We start from the raw sequence: 15797 nt of genomic DNA on the forward strand, positions 1-15797 counted from the left end.
CCACCATACACTTTCCAGGGTCGAGGGCAGACAAGACCTGAGCCAGGGTGGGTATTTTGAATTTTTCCTTCCAGAGAAAGGGTTGAGAAGGCGGAGGTGTAAAACTGGACTAAATCTTCCGTCCGTCTTGGGTACCAGTAGAGGGAATAACAACCACATCCTACTTCTGGTGCAATAGCTCAATTTCGCCAATAGGGCTTGCTCATCCTGCTGCAGAATCAAGAGAGTCCTCGGTAACTCACTGGTGGGGGAAGTGGAAGGAGCGTCAGACAAAAAAGTTGGGCATATCCTTACTGAACAATTTGCAGGACTCACCCCGTCTGATGTGATGATGAGCTAACTTGGCAAGAATCGGTGCATCCTGCCTCCCACTGGATGGCTCCACTAGGCGGTGGTAAAGAGATTTGGCAGGGTAGGCTGCAGTAGGGGGGGAACAGTGGACAGGACGGGCAGTGTGGGGACCTGGACCGTGGGGGCGCTGGGCACCAGGGCTTTGATTGCAAAACTGCTGGGCTCCTTGGATTGGTTGGCAGCAATGGGTTTCTCTATCGAAGATGGGACAGTAGCGGTTGGGCTGATGTGGCTGGAAAGGTGGGCAGATAAGCTGACAAAGCGTGCCATGTCCATGCTCTCCCTGAACCACTTGAGAGCAGAGTCTGCCTTGTCCCCAAACAGACGGGTCCCGTTGAACAACATGCCCACAATGAACGACTGACCTAAAAAGCTGGTGGACCGCAGCCAAAAGTGGCAGCAAATGGAGACTGTGGTGCCAATGGCCCATTCCGTGGAATAGGTGCGTAAGACACCACAAATTTTTAACTTGCTGGCGTCATGACTATCCTGTATGGCCTTGGCAAAGACTAGTTGGAGATTGTCTGGAATGCCTGGAAAGACTAGAGCCACCGAGTACCAAAAGGCATGTGTATAGCGTGCCAGCGGGCATTCACAGACTTGAGCGTCAGGCTGGTGGTTGAGAAAACCTATTCACGAATGTCTCCATCAGTAATTTGGCGTGTGACCGGGGAACCAGAACAAGGTTTGGTCCATGACCCAAACAAAATGCCCATATGAACCTTGATAAATGTTAGGAGGGGCTCGGTAAATTACTGCCCCAGCTAAAGAACCTCCATAAGTACATTGTTCTTTACCTCCAAAGTGGGGAGCTGGAGGACTTTGGCTGTCCAATGCATAACCATGGAGTAGGAAGCACTCTCCTATGTGGCTGGGCCAGGGAGTGAGGAGGCAGATATCAAGGCCACTAGCCTCCTGCAGGTTGACATACCGAGTCTCCTTGGGATAATGTTAGCCAATCGCATAACACGCACTGTAATCATTATCTGGATCCATGCCCAACGGGAAATGCAGGGAGTGCTGTGATTATGTAGGCAGAGAAAGCTGATGAATTGGACCAACAATGGCAGCCGTGCGAGACTTTAATCGAGGTCGAACTGGCACAGACTCGATATCAGAGAGGACAACTGGTGCCTTGTCTTCTGGTGTTGACAATCGGCATTGATGCGCCCAGAACCATTGTGGACCATGGCGCCAGAGGTGGAGTCAAGAGTGTAGCCGGAGCTGTCCCGAAATGTGCTCCGAGGGTCCAGCTGGTGCCGGGGGCAAACCCACAGGTGGCAACCCAGATAGAGACCTTTTTGGCACGGGCAGCCGCACAAGAGAGAGTCAGTAAGGATCTGAAGGGCTGGAGCACAGACGCACAGAAATCTTTGCTCTGCCTAGGTGTGTTGGACGTCCCAGGAAAGCTTGGGTTGCGTCAAAACAAGTTATGGGACTGGCTCTGAAGTCGAATGACAGCGCAAGATTAAGATGTATGATGCCAACCCAGCATCTATTTCAGGGTATTGTGAAGGGCGGTAAGGGGCAGAGTCCCACTTAGATTTCTTGTGTTGTTTCTTCGACTTACCCAAAGACTCGGATGGAGAGGAAGACCAAACCCTCAAACCACTCTGGCAACTTCAGGATCTCGAATTGGACAGGGACCAAACGTTCAAATTGGACTTGTTTCATCACAGAGTTTTCCGGTGCTTGGCGATGAAGTTTTGCCTCATGGTCTCGTATGGCCTGCAAGTTCATTTAAGCAGAGACACTGCATGCCTTAGAGTCATAGCTCGACACCAGGCACATTTGGCGAGGATCTCTCACAGACATTTGTTTGTGGCAGTTCTTTCAGGGCTTAAAACCTGTAATTTTAGGTGATGACATGTCACTTGCACACTGCAAAAAAAAATTGGGGATCAAGGTAAGGGTCTTTAAGAGATGAGAGGTAGCTCCGGATCCGCATCTGGTGGTGCAGAAAGGAAGGAACTGATGTCAGTGTGCTGGAGTGACGCCTATATAGACTCTGCACGTCATTTCCAGAGCAGAACAGTGTCAGTGCTGAGCCACAGGAGACCACCCACTGTCTGCAGAGGTGCAGCTGAAAAGTTTATGGATATAGTCCGATTCCTGGCGAACATTGAAACAGTGACACCTCTTTGGTGGCTAGAAGTCTCTATCCGAACCAAACTTTTCAACAGCTCAAAAAAGTTGTGAGTAAGGGTTAACCCCCCCCCCCCCCCCCCACCAGCTGCTCAACACTTTAGCGACAATGCAGTAAATGGAGCCTTCTGGTCCTAGATTCCAGCTATCTTCTATCATTCGTAGACGGTACGCTTGCTTTTAAAACCGTACAGTGCCCTTCTGCGTTTTGGCTGGTTTTGAGCTATAAAAATACCACGTACAGACATTTTGGAAGGTGTTTCTGCCATGGTGAACAAAAATCAAACTGCAGAAACTGGTAACAAAACAGCAAAAAATGTTGGCGTCCGTCCTCCACACAAAGGATGCACTGATTGAGAAAATGTCAAATCAGGAGCAGAGCTCCATACGATTCCCACAGACTAGGCGGACAGGAGAAAATCCAACTACTGACGCCTCGGAGAAGCTGAGCTCTGGTCTCTCATCACCTAATTTGCCAGAGCTTGAATCTGATGAGGTCAACACACTGAAATAGCTCACAGCTAGTCTGCACACAAATGTACACTGCTAAGTAAACATTAACCATAGAGGACTGACAGCCGGAAGGCGGAGAATTCAAGCATGTGAATCTCTGAAAGAATCAAAGCCAGAGAAAGTAAATCGTTGAAAACCCAAACAATTATGACTCGTATCTGATCGCCGCTTACCTTCCAATTCCTTAATGTGTATGTTAAAACCCCATTCTGACAAAGGGTGCATTTGTGGACCGGGAGTGGTTTTTATTTAGCTCATTGATCTTGCATATATAGCTCAATTCCTTCCAATAGCTGGTCGAGAGGGTTATACGAGTGGGTATGACACTGGTTATGGACAGGAGCTTACAATGCAATCAGATTAACACTTTAAGAGGTAGAAAGAATCAACTGCGACGCACAAATCCAGATACAACATGGCTCAATCCATGCCATCATTTTCAAGTCAGTATCTCTGTACCATCTGAGTGGACATCTAGAGGGCTCTACAACTACAAGGCACATTCGCTCACCATTCAGGAGAAGGTGCGGTCAGCAGGTATCACTGGGGAAAAGGAACTTACCCATCAATTCTTAAATCGCAATGCAAATTAATCACCTCATTTGTCAAATTAAAATTTAGCACTGCTGCAGAACGGCTGACATTTCCAAGGGCTAAACTGACCGCACAAACAGGAACTCTTCCAGCAAACAGATCAACAGTTGCTTAGCTGCATACCAGGCATTGTTGGCAAGCAGAGTGAATGGCATTTTCCATTAACTATCCACAGCTATAACATGCAGATAAGAATGCAGCTACATTCATCCTGGCTTTCACTGGCTGATTATTTTTATTTCAATAACACTTGTTTAAAAAACACAAAGAGCAGTCTGTTTTCAGAGCCTCTCTTTCCTGGGAATCCCATCTTCAGATTTTAGAAACCATTTTCCAATTCTCCTTGGGCTCAAAGTAACAGATGCCCCAAAAGTATCCATTCCTCCCAGCAGAGAGGATGCATGCCACCTGTCCCCCCTCTCTACAAAAGAGACTGAGTTCCAGACGCACAGCTCCCCTCTCCACACAAAGAGGACCAGGAACCGGTCAAAATCGCCCCACCTACACAGCCCCCCCCATGTCCAGATCCCCTCAAGAAAGTGTCCAAATTCAAGGCATTGTGCACATCGTAAACAGAATAAGAGGGCCTCATCCCCTCCAAAACTCTTCCCAGTTGCAAGGAAAGAGATTACATTGTCCAATGGTTTGTGCTTTACCAGTTGAGGCACTTTTGGTAGAACACATCTGATTCACAGAAAATAATTAACATTTTTCAAAAATACGTTTTTTTTTCTATACAAGGCATCCGTTTCTTTCACCATGTCCTGGCTCACAGTAGGTACCCCAACCTGAAAGTTTATTAAATTTAAATTAAAGTCTCAAAATAAAATAGTTTTTCACATGTGCAACCGTGAAGTACTCTGCCAATCCCACATCAGTGTCAGTTTCCTGCTGGTTTTGAGGTAGGTTCTTGGTTAATGGTGGAGACGGTTGGCATTCTTGGTCACATGGCCAGAGCAGTATCTGATAGGTTGCTGGGAGTGGAGAGGCTCTGATCAATGACTCCCGATTGGGTGGATATAGTTTGAAGACTCTTGGTCAGTTTGCTCATCTTACAAGAGCCCTCGCTGGTGCTTTTTTCTTTTGTACTCAGGATTTTCCTGCAGAAGACAGAAACAAGACAAAACAAGGCCTTGTAAAAGGTCAGATTCATACACCAAATATATTAAGATAAACTTCTGAAAAAAACAGCATTGGGTGATCTCGTTAAGGAGCAATGGGCTGGAATTTTAATTCCTAACGCTATTCCAGCTATTGTGCAAAAACCATTTGAATGAAATGAGAACAATCCGAATTCTGAATAGCAAACCGTATGGAAAATGAAATATCTATTGGAAAAGGCATCAGGTGCTCAGGACCTTCCGTACAGGGCAGAAGAAAGATCAGAATCCACATTGTGAGAATATCTACCACGATGAATTGAGCAGATTATGTCTCACCTCTTGAAATAATGTTGCTTTTCACCCCTATGTTCATAGTGAGAGGCTGATTATCATGGGGCCGCACTCAAGCGCTTTAACACTTTCCAATGGGAAAGAGACAACAGGCTAAGGAGTAACAGCGTGTCACGTAAATGTCACTTTAGCCTCTTCTTATGTCTAACATGTGAGTAGATGTGACCTCGTCAGTTTATACCAATTACACACAACTTTCTGGACAAACTTTATGTTGCTCCATTAGGAAGCCTAGATACCACAGAGCTGGTAGAATATGCATGGGAAATCCTACATAGCAGTAGCAGGCTAGCACATACCTGTACCAGGTACACACTTAAAGAACTGCTGGACATCAGATGAGGTGATGCAATGCCTTATCCATCGAGCAATGCAGGTCGTTGAAGCCACTTGTCAGCATCATTGCATCCAAAAGCCCCAATCTTTTGACAGAACGCAGGCCTTGAGTTCTGTGTATATAAAAGCTAAGGGTTGTACCTAATGTTCAGGCGGTGATCGTCTCCTCAGACGAACAGGCATCCGGACAATGAAGCAATATATTAGATGTGTCCAATATCTTGATGGGCTCACTGGCTGTCAAGGACTACTACTTCAGCTAGTTCTGGTGATCTCAAATGAATACAAGGTAAGCCATGCAGGTTTCCACAGGCATCCACGCATCAACCAGGGGGTGAGAAAGATGCCTCTCAGTTCATTTAGTGGACTAATGTTCTTCCACAGAGACCAGCGGTAGAACTCCATTCAATGATCTGAGGAAGAGACCTACGTGGGCAAAGTTCGAGCTACAAGAACGAGCACTGGAAGGGAGCAGTGCAGTACTCTATACCCTATCGGCCCCTTCACGTCTTGGACAGGAGATGTTCCCTCTGGCAGAGGTGGGTGTGGCCCCGTACGTGAGAAAACAGTATTGTGCAATATCAAGCCGCAGTCAATGGGATGACCATGTACGATGAGCTCCGACACTCTGAGGAAAGCAGATGTCTAGTACAACATCGGGCCTTGCAATAGTGAGGAGGGCCACAGCCTAGCCAAACACAGTAGGTGGCATCTGGTGTTCATGTGAGTCACAAAGGGATATATAATTGAGTGACCAGAGGCCTCAAGAAGAGAGTCGAGGACTTCAGGAAATTCCCTACTAGGGTGAAGACACTTCCCACTAAAGCTGTTTGCTAACACGGTCTCTGCTCCAGTGTGGTCAACAACGCAATGTAGGAGACTAGCGAAAGACCATGTTCTAAGGCCTTCTGAAGCCCATTCCCACAAATCCAATGCCAGCTGGCAAAGCTTTGAGGAGCAGGCAACCCTTGTACGCTTATAAGGAAAAGTAGCATGTATCATCCACTTTCGATTTCACACCCCAAAAAAGGCTTTCAGTGCACAATTGTATCTGAGAAGCTTCATAAAATAGCAAGTTGCTCATGAAGTATGCCACCATCTACCTGAAAGCTGATACTGTTTATCAGGCTTTCTCCATCATTAGAGTTACTGAATTGTATTGCTTTATTTGCCCTTGCTATTTTCCTTGTATCTGGAAGTGCCTGGATTTCATCCTACACCATTCACTTATTAATTTAGCACAGTGCCTTTCTGCTTTATTATCTTAATTACTAGTCATTTTGCCTTAATTACTATTCTGATTTACCTTTCTCCAATTATTTTTAATTTACTTCTGGTTTCTAGTAGGTCTGCTTGAATGGAAGCATTCTCAGTCCTACAGGATGTACTGGACTAATCACATTTCTTTTGCTCACTCTTTCTTCACCTGAGCTGCTGGCTACTCCACGCACTCGCCATTCTGCCTCCTCTCTCCTCCCTGCTTTGACGCGTCTTCATTGCATATTATTTCACTGAGGACGCTGTAGGACCACTAACCAGAAGCACTGGTGGCACAATAATGGCGCCGATGCATAGAGCCAGGACCCCCCAACCCATTGTCTCTACCCTCCACATACTCTGCCATAGTCCTCAGAAACATGCTCTGGACGTCTTAGAAGTGCCAGGTTGTAGGCGTACCTGCTGCTTCCTACAGTAGACCAGCTTATCAATATCTTCAGCCCATCTGCTCAATTTGAATCTGCCCTCACCCCGTAGGTCTCAACTGTATGTCTCATTCCAGATTTCTGCCCTGGCAAATCAAAACTGACATAAGTATGCATAAAACTGATGCACTGTTTCTTACTAAACCTTAGTTTAAGAACTTCTTTGGCTCCAATGTCGCCACAACTGTACAGCCACCATATCCTATCACCCGTCAAGATTTTCCCGGTCTTACTGTTGGAGGTAAAGCCAATATTTATTGTTCTAACCTCACAATTAATATTGAGGTAAATCTCTTCAATCCTGCAGAGACGCCCCTCGTTAATTTAATCTCAAGCCCACCAGCTCAATTTTCAGGGCTCTGATCTATTGTCCTTCAGGCAAAATTGTCCCAGCCTTGGCTAACTTTATATTCAGTTTTATTTTACGGGCAGCCAGCTTCCCTATTCTTGAAGAGCTTAATATTCGCCTTATTGAAATCTCTTGACTCATACCTAATCTCTAAACACTCTCAGCCAGTTTGGTCTTCACCAACTGATTTGTAGCCCAATATACACTAAGGGCCAATTCTTGGTCCTTTTGCTACCGACTGCTGGAGTCGGCCCCTTCTTTCTATAAACCATCATGCCATTCCTTTTTTCCCCTATCCTGCTAAGTACACCGACTCCACAATTCGTAGCTTTTGTACGCACGAGATGTTGGACTAAAATTAAGCGGACTAATTCGTGCAAGCTCTTTGCAATTCACTACCTCTTCAGCCTGCTACTGACATGGTCTCCAAAACAGGCCCTTACCAATCTTGCATTCCAAAATATATGGCACTGATTCAATCTTTCCACGGTCATCATAAATCACCCTTGGCCTCTGATTCTCCAAAGTACCACAGTCCTCTCACTGGTATCGAAAGATCCTTAAGGACATTTGGCAGCAACACTACCGTCCTTATAAAAGCATATACACTCAGACGATTAAAAATATGAAAAACCGTGTTTCCTTAAATAACACTTTAACAGCAATCAGCACGTTGGTGGGCAAAGCAAACCACCCTCCCCCTTCACACACATACTTAGACATGGTATCTCATTCGATTCCGGTTGCTCATCTTTCTGCTACCGGCATATTTAGTCAGGTCTTAGCCTGGTTCCAATCCTTTCTCTGATAGAATTCGAGCAGTCTATCCTCGGGCTCCCCCTTTCACTCTTCCACCACTGCGATGGTATGTGAAGTTCCTGAAGGACCACCCTCAGCCCCATCCTCTAACACCCGCATAACTGGCTGCTCTTTTTTGGTCTTTAGGATTTAATCATTTCATATGCAAGCAGCACCCAAAATACTATCTCTATTAGTGATCTCATCCTCCACACACAGGAAAATGTCTGCTCCTGCATGTCTGCTGTCACCGACTGGATGAATAACTGCCTTAAATTTACTAACAACAAAACAGAGGTCCTCATCATGGACATCTGGGTATTCTGTTGGGGGCTTACAGAACCTGAGTGTACCCTGTAGCCCTTTAACTTCAGCTAAAACCCTAGGCTCTCTCCGAAATCTGGGTGATGGTGCCGCATCCACCTGCTTCGTCAACCTTTGCATACTCTAGAAAATGATCCCCCCACCCCCCTGTGGAAATCGGTCATTCAAGCCATTCGTTACATCACGGCTAGCGTACAGGGACTTGTTTTCTCCGGGGATTCCCATGTAACCGACTCATTGCCTTCAGATTGTGCAGAGTTCTGCTGCTCATTTTATCTTGGGTCTTCTCGCTCATGCTTTGTTAAACAGCTCTACTTTTTTCATTGGCTACCTGTTGCAAAACACTATCTTTAAAGCTCTGTTTCTGTAATTGGGCAACACACAACTCAAGTTCCATGTATATCAGGGACAGAGTTCAGAATTACATCCTCGCTCATTTAATTTCTCCACTGCAAATCTTTCTTTTGCCTGGACAAGACATACAAGTTTAAGGAGCTTCTCTGTTTTTTTTCTTACAGCCAAGCACTAGGATTCCATATCAAACTTTGCAGACTGTTAACCACTTATCCTTCAGAAAGGACCTCAAAAGTCTGATCCTCTAAGTAGCTTAGCTAAATCCTCTAGCACTGGGACACCTTTTTAGGTAGTAGCTTACTCTTTAGAAGTCCCATTCAGTCATTCACCTCCTTTGGGGAAGGGAAGGCATTTCCTAAGCTGGTCAGAACTGTTTGGACTAGAGAGCAGTTACTTGCTATATCAACTTCAGACTGCATAAGGCCTACGTGTTTTGATCCTGGTTTAGAGGGGGATGAGGAATCCGGCCACAATGAGTTTCACTGTAGGTCTTGTACTTTCAATTTGGACATGGTATCTCGGAAAGGGGCAGAAACTGTATGATTGTATTGCCGATCTCTCCGAGGCATACTAACTTCACTGTTCTCTGTGATTTTAACAGCCACATGGACAATGCGAACTGCCCTTTAGCGGTTCAATTGGGAGATACCCTTAAAGGGTTAAACCTGTTCCAAAAGGTATTACTTCCCACTCATGCAGCTGGCCATACTCTTGGTCTACTTTTTTTTTTACTAATGATCACACTCTACAGGTAGAGGATCCCTCACCGGTGACCTGGTCAGACCATTGGTTGGTCCCTTTCAAGGTTACTTGGAATGCCTGTAATAACTACACTAGGTCTACTTCGGAGGATAGGAGAAACTGGAAGAAGATCTCCCCTGAATAAATGGGTTGTGAGCTACACAACACCCCCCCTAAACTCACAGGTGACCCGAACCTCTATGCCTCTGTTTTTAATGAATGGGTCAACTCAGCCCTTGATAAAATGGCTCCTATTAAGACTATGAACTTGGCCAGGAATAATCCTTCGGCTCCCTGGTTCACCATAGAGCTCCGTATGGAGAAAAGCGTATGTAAGAGGCTGAAGCATGTCTGGCGAAAAAATTATGAACCTTCAGCTAAATGCGAATATAAAGCAGCACAGAGGAAATTTCATAGACTGAAGCGTAAGCTCATCAGGGATTACGTCCCAAAGCAGATCAAGCCCTTGGACAACTCCGCAAAAGAAGTCTTTAAGATAGTCCAAGCCTTTATGAAACCACAAGCCCTGAAGAGCACTATCTCCCCCATCTCTGGCTCTCTGAAGAACTAGCCACTTTCTTCCAAAATAAAATTTTAACTATTTATTCCTCTTTTCCATTATCGGGATTATCCGATGTGGCAACTCATTCCCCATTAGATATATGGTCGGCTTTCTGCCCGTTTCGGATGGAAGTGTCACTGGGGGAACTAAATAAAATAAAAATCAGGTTCCCAGCTGGACCCATGCCCGGACAGATTTTTTAAGCTATTAGCCCCCTGGCTTGACGCCATATTGAATCCTATCTGGAACTCCTCACTTGAGACTGGGGTCTATCCAACTAGCTGAAAAAAAGCCTATGTCCAGCCTATCCTCAAGAAAGAGGATGCTGACCCAGCAGAGCTAAAAACTTTTAGGCCTATTTCTCTTCTCCCGGCCCCGGCCAAAATTCTGGAAAAAGAAGTCCAGAGACAACTCTCAGACTTCCTAGAATAGAACAACCATCTTCATGATTCTCAGTCTGGATTTAGGTCAGGTTACAGCACGGAGACAGCCTTACACGAAGTGGCCGAATTGATCCGTGAAACCTTAGACCAGGGAAGCTGTGCAATGTTGGTGCTGTTGGATTTGTCCGCTGCCTTTGACATGGTGTTTCACAGGATCCTCTTGAATAGAATCCATCATTTAGGAGTAACAGGAACTGTCTTGGCATGGTTCCGTTCATTTCTTGAAGGTCGTTCTCAACAAGTGATTCTTCATCCCCATGTCTCCAGTTCCAGCCCCCTGTTATGTGGTGTTCTTCAGGGCTCGGCTCTGAGCCCCACACATGTTTACCTGACTCCCCTCACGGCAATTGTCGAGGCAATTGTGGGGTGAAAGTTGTCTCGTATGCAGATGATGGAGTAGTTTCTTTTCTGTAACTCCAGTTCTGTAGTAGGGGTATCTCTGTTATAGTCATAATCTAGTGAATAGTCCCGCCCATGTGCGCGGACCCCGGAGCAATAAAAAATAATCTCTAAAAGGTGACAAATCATGCAGACCTGCATACACCTTTAAGAGAGAATTTAATTTAAAGACAGATAATGCAGCCTATACCCACAGGCTACACTGTCCAGTACTTCAACTAGAATTCCACCAAAATCCACAAACAGCACTGCCTGTCCAGTTTTTCTCCACATAGGAAAAAACCCTGCCTCTACCAGCAAAAGCCTCTGGAATGATAGAGAGGAAGGAGTGGACAGACAAGCCCCATAGGCTGCCATTATGTGGCTTGGAACAGGATACTGTGCCTTTAAGAAAACTTTCCAGTTTTCCAGAACTTTCCCCAGTATCCCAGAATGCCCAGCAGGTCCCATTTACTTTCAGTTCTTTTTGAAGGCGTAGCACGCCAGACCTGTAGCATTCTACATATGAATAAGTATCTCTCCACCGGGGAGGAGGGCGGGCGCTTATGACTATAACAGAGATACCCCTACTACAGAACTGGAGTTACAGAAAAGAAACTACTCCTTCTGTAGTAGGGGATCTCTGTGTATAGTCATAATCTAGTGAATAGAATGGCAAGCCCATCCCCACACAACAAAAGCGGTGGAGAACACATAAGACACTACCACTACTGTGCGAACAAATTTCGCAGCGAAGCCTGCCCAACCTGAGCATCTGCCCTGGCATCCGTGTCCAGACAGTAATGCGCAGCAAAGGTATGGACCGACTTCCAAGTGGCCGCCTTACAGATTTCCGCAATCGGAACATTACGCAGCAAAGCCGTCGTGGCAGCTTTGCCCCTGGTGGAATGAGCCTTAGGTTTACCCCCTAAGGTCTTATTAGCCTTTTCATAACACAACTGTATGCAGGACACAATCCACCGAGAGATGGACTACTTAGAGGTCGCAAGACCAGTCCTGACTGAGCCATAATTAACAAACAATTGGTCAGACCTACGAATATCCTTGGTCTTATCCAGATAAAATTTCAACACCCTTCGGACATCCAGGGAATGGAGAGCCCTTTCCGCTGGTGAAGAGGGATTCTGAAAGAACGTAGGTAAAGTTATGGTCTGATTGACATGAAAGTCAGAGATAACCTTAGGAAGGAACTTAGGGTGAGTACGCATCACAACCTTAGAAGCATGAAACACAGTATAAGGTTCTTGACAACATAATGCCTGAAGTTCACTCACCCTGCGGGCCGATGTAATGGCCACTAGGAACGCCGCCTTCCAGGATAGGTGCTGCAATGAAGCCTTGTGAATAGGTTCAAAAGGCTCTCTCATCAGTCTGGACAGCACCACATTCAAGTCCCAAGAAGGCGAGGGAAGTCTGACAGGAGGGAACACCTTCTTCAAGCCTTCCAAAAAATCCTTGACCACAGGAATCTGAAAGAAGGACGTCTGTGAAGGGCACTTCCTGTAAGCAGTCAAAGCAGCCAGATGAACCTTAATGGAATGGAAATTAAGGCCAGACTGCGCCAGATGCAAAAGGTATGGAAGGATGACATCTTCCTTACATGTTGTCGGATCAAAGTTCTTGGACTTACACCAGATACAGAACCTCTTCCACTTGTAAGCATAGGATGTCCTAGTGGAAGGTCGCTTAGACTCCTTCAGAATGTCCATACAATCGTCTGGTAGATTCAGATGACCATATTGCACTATTTCAGGAGCCATGCCGCCAAACTTAAAGACGAGAGGTTGGGGTGCACCATCCGCCCCCCGAACTTCGTGAGAAGGTCCGGCCTGCACGGCAACCGCATGTGAGGAAGGAGAGACCGGTGAAGAAGGTCCGTGAACCACCACTGCCTGGGCCACTCCGGGGCGATCAGGATCATCCGCGCCCTGGACTGGGACAGCTTGATGAGCACCGCCGGAATCAGGGGAATGGGTGGAAAAGCGTACAGAAAGCTGTTCGACCAATCGATCCATAGCGCATTCCCCAGCGTCCCCCGCTGGTAGTACCTGGATGCGAAGTCTCGGCATTTGCTGTTTTCGGCGGTGGCGAACAGATCTACGTCTGGAGTCCCCCACCTTGCGAAGACTTCTCCTAGTACTTCGTCGTTTATGACCCATTCGTGGTTTTCCTGAATCAGCCTGCTCAAGGCGTCCGCCTGAGCATTCTGCACCCCTGGCAGATGCGTGGCCGTAATCGTCAGTCCTCGGGCCAGCAGCCAGCGCCAGATCGCCTGCGCCTCCTGCGACAGAGTGCGCGATCTCGACCCCCCCTGCTTGTTGAGGTAATACATCGTGGTTGTATTGTCCGTCTGTATCAGCAGCGAGTTGGTCTGGAAGGACGGAAGGAAAGCCTTCAGTGCCAGGAAGACAGCTCTGAGTTCCAGGAAATTGATGTGGTACGTCGATTCCAAAGGAGACCACTTCCCTTGAATCTGCAGGTCCCCGGAATGCGCACCCCAGCCCTGGAGAGAAGCATCCGTCACCACATTCGTCGTGGGAATGTCCTTGTGGAAGGGAACCCCCTGGAGGAGGTTTTCCGCCGAACACCACCACTTCAGAGACTGACGAGCATGTAGAGACAGTCGGATCTTGTCGTCCCAAGAGCCTGTCTTCTGATCCCACTGATCCTCCAAGCACTCCTGCAGTGGTCGCATCTGTAGACGTGCGTGCGGAGTGAGGAAGATACAGGAGGCCATCGATCCCAGTAGAGACGACACCTTCCTCACAGTCGTCGATGGAGCAGTCCTGAGCCTTCCGAAGGCGTGATAACCGTCTCTCCTCCGAAGGAGACACGCTTGCTGACCGCGTATCTATGGAGGCCCCCAGGTACTGTATGCACTGTACCGGAGATGGGACCGATTTGGACATGTTGACGTGTAACCCCAGCTTGTTCAAGAGCTCGCACGTCCAACGGAAGTGTTCTTGCGCTTCCTCGAAGGATGACGCCTTGATCAGCCAATCGTCCAGATACGGGTAGACAAACACCTTGTTCCTCCGCAGGTGTGCCGCCACCACCGCCATGCACTTCGAAAAAGTCCTGGGAGCAGACTTTAGCCCGAATGGCAGTACTGTGTATTGATAGTGATTGGCGCCGACTTGGAATCGCAGGAACTTCCTGTGCTTCTGTGCTATGGGCACATGGAAGTACGCATCCTGTAGATCTATGGCACAGAGCCAGTCTCCCCGTTGCAGCTGAGGGTAAATCTGGTGCAACGATAGCATGCGAAACTTCTCTCTGCGAATCCACTTGTTTGCTTGTCGCAAATCCAGAATGGGCCTGAACTCGTTCTTGTCCTTCTTGCGAACGAGGAAGAACCGAGAGTACAGACCTCTTCCCCTTTGAGACAAAGGTACTTCTTCTACCGCCTTTTTTCTCAACAAGATGTCTGCCTCCGCCTGGAGCTCCCTCAGCTGGAAGCGAGAGCTGACCGGCGGAATCGCTGGAGGCGGGCTGATGAACCGAAGACTGTATCCATTGCAAACAATATTCAGCACCCACTTGTCCTGAGTAATTTTTCTCCACTCTGCCGGAAAAAATCGAATGCTTCCCCCCACTGGAGTGGGTAACGGTTGAGGGGGAAGTAACAGCTCAGGGCCGAGACCCGGCCGGGCCCTTGTTTGTGGTAGTAGCCTGCTGGCCACCTCTACCCCTCTGGCGCTTCTGGAAGGGCTTGCGGAACTGCTGCTGTTGTGGCTGCTGCTGTCCCGAGTCCTGCCCACGCCCTCGGCCCGACGACCCGAACCTCCTCTGGAACGGTCGTTTCTTTTTCTCGGCCTTCTCTAACCCGACGGCCGTCAGGGTTTCCGCTTCAGCCTTCATGCGGGCCATTTCATCGTCCGCATGCTTCCCGAACAGGGTTTCCCCCGAGAAGGGCAGGTTGGCCACTCTCTGCTGCGCCTCCGGCTTGAGGGACGTCAGGCGCAACCAGGAATGGCGCCGCTGGTGGACGCCATGACAGTAGGCGTGGGCGGCCAATAGCGATATATCCGCTGCTGCGCTGATCGTTTGGTTAGAAACCAGCATGCCTTCGCGCACCGTCTCCAAGAAGTCCTCCTTCTTGTCTCGTGGCAGGAGGTCCGCATATTGCTGCAGGGATTCCCACAGGGCCCAGTCGTAACGGCCCAACAACGCCCCTGCACTCGCCGCCTTCATCGTGGTGGCGGCGGTACCACACACCTTCCTGCCCGCAGAGTCCAGCCAGCGGCTTTCCTTGTCCGGTGGCACCGTGGAGGCCGGGGCGGTCGCATGTTGTTTTCTCGCCGCCGTCACGATAACCGAGTCCGGCTTCGGGTCCCCTCTCAAGAATGACGGATCCGACTCCGGGGCCCTATATTTCTTCATGAGCCTGGACGGAGCGGCCTTCGCTGTTGCGGGAGTGAGGAACAGTTCCAAGGCTGGTTCCACCAGTCCAGGCACGAGAGGCAGGAGGGGGCGAGACAAGTGTCTTTTATGAAGCGTCTCAAATATCACGGACGTCGTGGGTGTTGGAACCGTCACCGTGATATTCAGCTTCGCAGCCCCTCGCAACAGCACCTCCTAGAACGAGACCAAGTCGTCCACCGGCGACACCCTAGTCCCCGGGGAGTCCGACAGCGTCGGGGAAAGGTCCCTGTCCGAGGAGCGCGACCTGGACCTATACCTTCTGCGGCGTCGTCTAGAGTCTGACGAGGATCGCCCTCGGCTCGGCGA

General features: G+C 48.1%; 1 protein-coding gene across 7 annotated transcripts in view; it reads right to left on the reverse strand.

The window, feature by feature from the left end:
- Positions 1-3815: 3815 nt before the first annotated feature.
- Positions 3816-15797, reverse strand: part of TTLL4 (tubulin tyrosine ligase like 4) — a 525559-nt gene continuing 513577 nt past the window's right edge. For all 7 annotated transcript variants that reach the window (XM_085650094.1, XM_085650089.1, XM_085650090.1 and 4 more), the window contains one exon: positions 3816-4703. In XM_085650094.1, coding sequence (XP_085506220.1) covers positions 4547-4703 — 157 coding nt within the window. In that variant the 3' untranslated portion in view covers positions 3816-4546. The remainder of the gene's footprint in view (positions 4704-15797) is intronic.

Source organism: Triturus cristatus, chromosome 3_2, assembly GCF_964204655.1.
Source record: "Triturus cristatus chromosome 3_2, aTriCri1.1, whole genome shotgun sequence".
Lineage (NCBI taxonomy): Eukaryota > Metazoa > Chordata > Amphibia > Caudata > Salamandridae > Triturus > Triturus cristatus.